This window comes from Ascidiella aspersa, chromosome 3 (genome assembly GCF_963924565.1).
Source record: "Ascidiella aspersa chromosome 3, kaAscAspe10.2, whole genome shotgun sequence".
NCBI lineage: Eukaryota > Metazoa > Chordata > Ascidiacea > Phlebobranchia > Ascidiidae > Ascidiella > Ascidiella aspersa.
Genome location: NC_139449.1, coordinates 24,216,445 through 24,225,584, shown reverse-complemented (window position 1 = coordinate 24,225,584; position 9,140 = coordinate 24,216,445). Strand labels below are relative to the sequence as shown.

Sequence of the window (9,140 nt, the reverse complement as noted above, 5' to 3'; positions counted from 1 at the left end):
TTATTATCTGTTCTCGCATAACTACGTACTTACAAAAATACACCAAGGAACCGATAAATCAGCCAGAAAAACAGCCAAACAAATCCGCTCATACTGTGTCAAAGCAAAAGTTGGTTTTGTGAAACAGAATGGGGTATGACAGTAGGACAAAACCGGGATTTTAAAAACAAGTTGATTTATATTATATTATTGCCTCGATTCGAAATTAAAACTGTAGTGCTTCACTGGTTAAGTCGAATTAGCAGTGTTGTAAAAAAGGCATTTTGATTTTGACTTATTTTCAAGTAAAGTTATTTTGCCCGAAAGTCGAGTCACGTCATTTTAAAACAGTTACATAAGTGCACTAAAGTCAAGTAGGCCTACTTTTGTTAAGAGTTTTACGGCCTTCTAAATAGAAAAAGATTAAAAAGTCCGTTCACACTTCAAGTGTCACATGTAATTTAGGCATTTCACAGGGAATATATTTCGTGTAGAGCGGCGTCACTAACTCGCATTCCAAAAAACGCGACAGGCAGAACTGTGCAAAAACAAATAACAACTATACACAAAGTGCACGAAGCGTGCTTGCTTCGTATGCTGTGCGATTTACCGACGCGATCCGAACAACCGGCAATCAGGTACAGAATTATCACGACACAGCGTTATTGTTGTTTAAAATCGCTTGCAATGCGCTCGAATTTGCGTCGCGGCGCGGTTGTGTGGGTGGGGCAAGGCTGGACAGGATCTTCCTGGCGTACTCGGTTGTATGCAGGCCTGCCGTCCGAAGGGCAGCTTCGGCACGTAATCGCACGTCCTGGCCAATCTGCGAGGAAGCAAAGGTGTAATATTGGGCACTCACTGACTTTGCCTGTTTTTTTTTAGCACCGAATGTAACGGGGCGTGACGTTATACTCTTTGTGCTAAAAAATATTTAACTGCGTTTGCAAATAGACTAGATTTGCAAAGAGTATTGATTTGAAACACCTTAGGACTGTAGTCAAACTAGCTTTTGGGCAGGTTTACTGGTATACCTACATTATTACCCAATTAATTTTCCTATCGACAAGATCAAGTTTGGTGAACAGTGATAACATTAGATCGGGATCGATGCGAATACAACTTCCTGGTTTCGGCTTGTTTGGTACAGGGGAAATACCGCCATAAGTGTAAAAGCAAGCTTTTTACGTCGGATGTACAGGCAATCGTAAAAGTGGTCGAATGTAGTAAAAAATCAACGTAACTGAATAACAGAAATGTAAAGAAGAAGTATGGCCAACCCCACTGTAGCCGGATAAAAGAGGATTTAGTGATCACCTGATTTTCACTGTATCCATGTACGCTGAACAGAGGCGCTTGTATGTTGACGTCTTGGTTGGTTCCCACGCCTAACCTCGCCCTACTTGCTGTCGTGTCTTGCACCAAACGCTGTGGGTCTGCTTCTGCAGTGATGGCCACCTGGAAATACGCTACAGGTGGTTAAACGTTATTTGGTAAGGCTGTTCGTCCAGGTTTATTAAATAAAAGAATTAAAATGAAAACTATATGCTTGGAAAAGCTTTAAAACAAATCGCACCATCCACAGCTTTAGCACTGTTCTTCGGAAATGATTTATATTTTTAAACCCTGGTTTTCGGTAGGATGCATTCTAGCCACATTTACCGTAGAGCGAATTGCTTCCATTCTTTCCAATCTCCTATATTCTATCATCTGTCTGGCCCATTCCGCCATTGCCACTTCTTTCAACCGCTTTTGGGTTTTGGCCTCGCGTATCTTGAGCCTATATGACAAAAATATAAATGTTATTGCGATGAATATAGGTCTTAGTTTGTAACCTTTTTTTACATCGCAGCTCATATGTACTAACTGTTTTTACCTTGCGGCCCAATTTTGTTATAATATTTCAGGGTACACAACCGTCTATGACGGAAAAACAACAAGTCATTTTTTCCAGTTTTCAGAGTAAGTCACTCTCATTTTTAGGACATTTCGCACGCGCATGTGCAAAAAAATGACCTAGGCACTTTTTATATGGATGGGGATGGGGAAGGTAACAAGAAGTGATTTAAGCAAAAAATATAAAAATCAGGAAAATGACACTTTAGTTATGAGCAGGACGAAATGAATTGTATAGCAAGGTTAAAATGTTGTGCCTGCGATCTTGGAATTGTATTTTATTCCCATGTGGTAGTTTACTTTTTTTTGCCAAAAGTAATTTTAAATTATAATTAATTGCTACATTGGCGATACCATTTAAACCCCAAGTGACACAGTGATGTGACCAACCGTTGCTTGTCGTGCTTTCTCTGCTTTGCCATGTATTCTTTAAGTTCCTCGAGCCTTTGTTCGTTTAATCTCTTTTTGTTTTCTGCTTCTGTGCGTTTGCGCTGCTTGTATTCTGTAACTTTCGTGTGGATCTATAAATAGTATCAAAAATAGAGGCCAAGGGTTATTAAAATTCATCAGCAACTGGATTCGGAACGTATATTAACCAAACGCATGGCAATTAATCATTTAAAAGCTAGGTTAACAATCGAAATAAAAGGACAGAAAATGAATCACTAGCTAAAAATAGGGCGACAATTGCGAGTGTTATTTGGTCAAGATAGGCTAGTGTAATGGTTCCAGCCTTTTTTGGCTTGAGTGGTTAACTGTAACGTCACAGTAAACGAGATTGAAACAGCACATTAACTGTGCAACAAGGTTAAAAAAACTTTTTGATTTTTGGCGCTATTATCGTACACAAATCAAGAAGCTTGGAATACCTCTCGGCACCCTTGAGCGTTAGAAATGGCACTCTAGAGTGTTGAGAACCACTAGGATAGTGTCTACCAAATCAGCACACGTCCGACTTGCGAGTGCAAGTTTCAATGCAATATCAACCCTGACCTTTTTTCGTTTAATTGCTATGCGCTGCTTCTCCCTCTCCCGCTGCTCCTCTTCTCTGACTCTCCTCTCATCCTCCAAGAAGGCTTCAATAGCCATCATCTCCTCTTGCACATCCCGCATCTCCTGCACAGAGAAGGACAAAATGTCAGTTCGTAATAAATTGACTTAAACGACATTAGAAACCCGCACTCCATTAAAAAAGGAATTGAAAATAAATTAGTGTGCAGTATGTTGACTGTAAAGATTTTTTTTCATCTGGACGATTTATTGCTTTTATGCTTTACAATCGAAATATATATTTAATCAGCATACCAAAGCAAGTCCCGTAAAAACATGATCCAATTGTTTAAAACAGTTATAATTATAAATCCAATTTTGGCGAAATCAAGATCTAAAACATGTAATCCACGATAGATATGATTCAAATAAAAAAAATGGAAATCCCTTAAACTGAATGATTAAGTGCTTAAAATACTGATGTGGCACTAAAAAACATTTACACGTACGGCCCTCCCGGTGTAATACACCCTACCAAATTTGAATCGACAAAACGCAATAATGCCATACGAACGATATGCGTTAAACACACGCGAGATCAAACAAACACAAAGCGACCGGGAGTTGTTACCATCAGCTCGCGGTGAAGTCTGTCGCACGTCTTCCTCTGGTGGTTCTTGACCGCTTCCTTGTTGATCGCTTGACTGTAGGCGAGCGTCGCATCGCCGAACACCGCCAGGGACTTTACGTGCAACGCCTCTCGATCCCTCCCGTAACACGCCACTATTTCCACGCGCCGGTTCTTTGCAAATCTGAATGAAGTGAACGAACGGCAAACTGAATGTGTAAAACGCCCTCACACGTAAATGACGACAATGACTTTAAATGGGGGCATTCTTTATTTGAATGACAGATTGATGGTAACTTGAAATATATTTCTCTTTTAAACAACTAGAACTTATTAATGACAGACTTTGACTAAGACAGGAGGACAATAATACGAAGTGAATGAACAGCTAGAAGCCACCATGTTAAAGTAATGTTTGAAACATAAAGTTGTTAGAGAATTAAATAAGAGCTTAAATCAGTGGTTTTAACTGTTTTCCATGCTGCATCCCTTTTAAAACACCAACAAAACCATAACAAAACCATTGTAACAAACGATAACAAAATCATTGTAATTTAATTTTGATTCAAGTAATTGATAACCCAGTAACACAATTCCAAAATGGAAGTTGGCTTGACATTTAACTGAGAAATGTAATAAATTATGGTAATACATTTTCTGTGTCTGATTCAGCATCCCCACGCCCCCGGGAACAGTTTTTATAAACGAAGTGCCACCAGTTTTCCGATACATATAGGCAAAAGTAGAAAAAATATTTTTAAAGTGACTAGTAACATGTTTTTTTTTTTTTGAAAATGTCCCCTTTGTTATCCTATATTTAGTAAATGTAGAATTTGGCACAAATTGGTTTTAAATTAAAAATGCACGTTTTTCATCGCGCCATTTACGTTGGTCGTTTATTCAAAATCGTACGGAAATGTGCGGCGGCACACTTTTTAATAGACAACCGCAAAATCTATTTTTTACAAAATCCATAATCTTGCGCAGCGCTCTGTAAATATCAAAGTTGTCATAAAAACCTTATTTTAACAGTTCTGTTTTATTACAGTAGTAATCCAGTGGTGCTGGCGCCGCCTAAACGCGAGCTAAACGCAAGAAAACTTACTTTATTCGCATGCTCAACGCGTCCATCTCGAAGACCTCCCATCTTGTCCGGCGCGGCAACAGTCGCATGAGCATGTCGGGAAGAAGTACGTTCTCCTTCGACTGCAAATGAGGTGGCGCATGTCGCCGGTAAACTTCGCCGACGGTGTTGAAAAGCCAGGTCTCCGTTTCGTCCCAAGGTCTGGCGACCGCCTGCGAGGCGGCCGTGATCTCCTGCAAGCGCCTACTTTCCTGTTCGAACTTCCGCTGGTACCTGGCGCTGCAACAAATCGCGTTTCTAGTTTATGCCCTTTTGATACGTAATTTAGTGTTTCTCAAGCTTTGAGTCGCGACCTAATATTGGACCGCCGTTTAATTGGGCTTGGTCGCCAAAAGCAGTAGTTTATATGTTTGTTTTTAAAGATTTGTTCTAATTCTAAGATTGCAACAAAATTTGAGAAAACGGCGCAAGAAAAGGTCGCGATATCTTCGCTGTTATTCTTTTGCTAAGTATTTCTGTCGCCCAAAAAAGTTAGGAACCACCATTGTAGTTAAACAGCAGCTGTATCATGCCTATTGTCAGTATTTTTTAATATGTTTAACAGTCATGCAATCTGGTCAGCTATGAAATGCATATTCGTGTCGTCAAAATATGTTTGGATTATGTTTGATTAATTATCATAAATGCGTAATGTCTACTGACACAACATATCGGTTATTACTTTTGGCAGTCCTACACTTACTGCAAGCGAACGAACTGGTGCAGAATTGAGTTGCGAACATCTTCAACTGGACATTCCGCAAAGTAAACATCCACAGGAATTGCCTGGTCCAATAGGGGCATGGCGACATCTGCTGGCTTAAATGTAAAGAATATGTAGTAACATAAAAAGAGTTAAATTCCAATAGAGTTGATTCAACATATAAAATTGGCATACCTTTCATATATTTTGTTGATTAAAAGGGTCCTTCTAACATTCCTAATCATTTTTGTGATGGGTACAATATGTACTATGTTTTACAAATATGAATGAAAGATACGCACACATTCGTGTTTGATAACTGTGATCTAACCCTGTTCTGAAACTATTTTTTACCAACAACTACAGCTTACCTATCATTAGTACACGGAAAGCCCGCGCAAATTACTTAACTCAAGCGATCAGAGATGCAAACAAGGCAGGCTAGAAAAAACAACTAGCCTGCAGTGAGGTTGGAACTCACAACCTCCAGACATATTGCGACCGTCGCTCTACTAACTGAGCTGGCTCAGAAAGAGAGCGAGTCGAGAAACAACCATATGCCAATGCTTCCTACATTTTGTTTTTTGCAAACATTATAGACAAGGACCTGTAGTTCTGGAACCTTTGACAAGTCTTCAGATAGAGTCAATCTCTGCTGTTGAAGCCACTTGTAAACTGAGGCGCTTTGTTCTTTAACAGACGCCAGCTGGTCTTCAACCTCGTATATTTCTGACATGTCTTCAGGCAGGCCTTCGTTATGTTCAAGTTGTTTTACTCTGCATAACAATGAAAAACTTTATTGGAAGTTCTGTATTTTTAGTTAGCATTTCATTTAAAATGGCTAGTTGTCAAATACCTGTACTGCAAATCACTTCTGAAATTAGTTAAAGGATAAAAAATGGCTGTTTGAAATTTTTCCACCTCAGCATCAGTTTCTCTACAGCAGCTGCAATAGCGAATTGATAATCAAAGTAATAAAATTAATATTTTTCTAATATATATGTACGTATATATACTAATTTACAGTCGATAGTCATGTCTTATTTTATTAATTATACTGGGTTTAGGATTTGATTATTCGAAAAACTTAGCAGTTGTAAATATTCAGATTGATACCTTTAAATAACATTTAATAATAAAACTTAAAGTAACATTTGGTCAATCTAGTACTTACTACTCTATTTCATCTGCATATTCTTTATCAAATATTTTGGCTGTTTTAAGAAATTCATTCAAATGTTCATTGTACTCATCCTCCATTTCATCAAGGTTTGGAAGCCCAGAAAAAGAATCTTGCCACACCTAAAACCAAGCTATTTGACCACAACTATTTAATAAAGGGTGCATAATCTGCTTACAGTAGTCTGTTAATAGTTTAAATGAGGTTGATCAATGATTGGTAAAAAGAAAAAAAATATATTATTATTTATATTTTTTCGTAGTGCTCACAAGGTAGATTATGAACATTTTTAATATTTTTAAGCTTTTACTTTAATTTTTGGATATTGGTTTTAGTTGAACAATGATCAATGTATAAAACCTTTTGGTAAATAATGCAAATGGAAAAAACATGGGAATGATGATATAAAACCATTCTTTAGGCTACAGATAATGATTTTAAGGACCAAAGTGCATTATATTGCAGGTGCACTACTAAAAATTTTTATAGCAATTTGTTTGCACAACTTAATTTAAAAAAAAGTTAATATGTGGTAGGATACTCAAAGTCAGGTGTGGTATTTAATATGATTGTACACCTGAGATTTCAGTGAAAATGCCATGAAATGCAAACTGACATGTATCTGGGTTCGGACCAGCCTGTTTAAACTATTTCTACACATTAAACATAAATTACCAGATTTTGCTGTTTATTTAAGGTTTGTTTGTGTGACAGAGTTGCACGATTTTCGATTTCTTCAACCTGAATAAAAAAACAATAACATTTGTAAATTTGAAAAGGCTTCCTCCCTTTTTACGTAGAATATACACAATGTATTTTACACACCTTGAATTGGGATTTGTTGGATTTCTGTTTATAGTTTTCTGCTGCTCTTTTTGCAACTTCATAATCCAGCTATATAAAATATATATATATATATATATATAAATAAAAAATAATATATATATATATATAATTCATTCACCTAAACTTTAACTCGCTCCCTAACCCAAATAATGTTAGAAATGTAAACCCCCAGATAAAAAAGTGGTAGGATTGTAGACCAGAAACAAACACTACACTATGGTTTAACTTATTATATATATATAGACCATTAAGTTTGGGTCGCAAAAGCCTTAATATATTTTAATAGCGGCCTATCTTTGGTAAGTTTTTAATTGTTTTTATTAGTACACTAAGTTATATACAAGAGAGCCGTCTTACTTGAGCGCGACTAGCATTGTCACGCGGAATGTATACAGTACACTAAGGCCCGTAAAATGTCGTGAGACTATCGTTTGATCTAGGTGAGGAAAAAAGGCAGTGGCAACACTAAACGAATCTGCTTAGCCGGAATCTGGGTTTACTTCCTAGTATGCCTTTCCAAAAACACATTTATCTCATTATCTTACTTTTTTTGCACTTCATAATTTTTTTTGCTTAACGCGATAGGTAATAAGCACTATTGTCTCTGATAATAATATTTTTTTGGCAAACATAAACTGCCTCACCAGGTTATGTAGTTTTTCACAAACTTAAATGATATAAACAAGCTAATATAAAACGCTTTACACGAATCTTTATCTGGTTAATTGCAGTTTTTATACAGTCGTTGGACACTAACGTGATGTGGAAATATATTTTTTGTGTGGTCAAGTGCGTTGACCATCCTTTTAGATGAAAAGTTTTGCTAACTAAAAACAGAAGCAGGCAATCTGGTTGTGCTTGACGCATTGAGACTTTTTTAGTGAGTCGCGCCCAAAAGCATTACACACCAGTAATAATAATACATTTTACACCAGTAATTATTTAGGTAAGCTAAGTAGCAAACGGGGTTTGAAGGGGTTATGGCGGGGAGTTAATGGGGCTGCAACCCAAGGAACACATATTGCTTGCTAAATTATATTTGTTATAGGAATAAGACATCATACGTAGTAAAACTCAAGGCTTATATTCAGTTGTGTTACAGAACCCTTTCACTTTTAAAATAAACAAAACGCATAACACAGACTTGTTCTAATAAATAGAGACACAATAAGTTGCTGTGTTGCTATTTATTAAAAAACGCATCTCAAGAAGTATTTGGGTCGCGAGACCTTGGTACTGGTAATTTTGGGTTGCGCCAAAAGTATTTGTGGGCCCCTGTTCTAGACCACCGCCTAATATTTTTTAAACTAATCGTTTTATTAGCTCTAAAACAAAATTAAAACATACCCTTCTGTATCTGTCACTGGCTAAGCCACCCATTGCTCTTGTGACCAAGTGATTTTGTTCTTCATTATCTTGAAATCGAGTTCTATGACTGACAAGAAAACTTTTCATATCTCGGCCACTCATTTTTACGTACTGTGGGTTAACAGTTTGTTTTTAGCTGTCCCTGTCTGTACCATGAGGAAAACTAAAAATGTTGAGCAGATCTTAAACCAGAAGGGTAACGTCCACTATAATAACAGATTGTCATATTAATAGTAGAGCAATTGACAAGTATTATCAACACGAAGTAAATGTTTATGTGTAACGGTATATTCTTTCGTTAAGAAATACTTGAGCAAAACAACGACTTGTATGTTTGAAAACTACACATAAACAGGGATTTTCCCGTTTAGATTTTCTTAGCAACGGCGCACTTGCGCCACCAAACAGTCAGATTTAGTCGCTCTAGCGA

The 9,140-nt window shown here is 37.2% G+C and overlaps 1 protein-coding gene across 1 annotated transcript; it reads right to left on the bottom strand.

Moving 5' to 3' along the window:
* Positions 1–36: 36 nt before the first annotated feature.
* Positions 37–9,013, bottom strand: LOC146161040 (coiled-coil domain-containing protein 148-like). The gene is made up of 14 exons (XM_083385367.1): positions 8,690–9,013; positions 7,322–7,390; positions 7,172–7,237; positions 6,491–6,618; positions 6,173–6,262; positions 5,924–6,092; positions 5,317–5,432; positions 4,596–4,853; positions 3,494–3,674; positions 2,866–2,988; positions 2,263–2,393; positions 1,639–1,756; positions 1,294–1,434; positions 37–802 (listed from the first exon to the last, which is right to left on the bottom strand). Exons 1-14 carry the CDS (start codon positions 8,810–8,812, stop codon positions 629–631), a joined length of 1,887 nt encoding a protein of 628 aa, XP_083241493.1. The 5' UTR covers positions 8,813–9,013; the 3' UTR covers positions 37–628.
* Between the last annotated feature and the right edge of the window lie 127 nt (positions 9,014–9,140).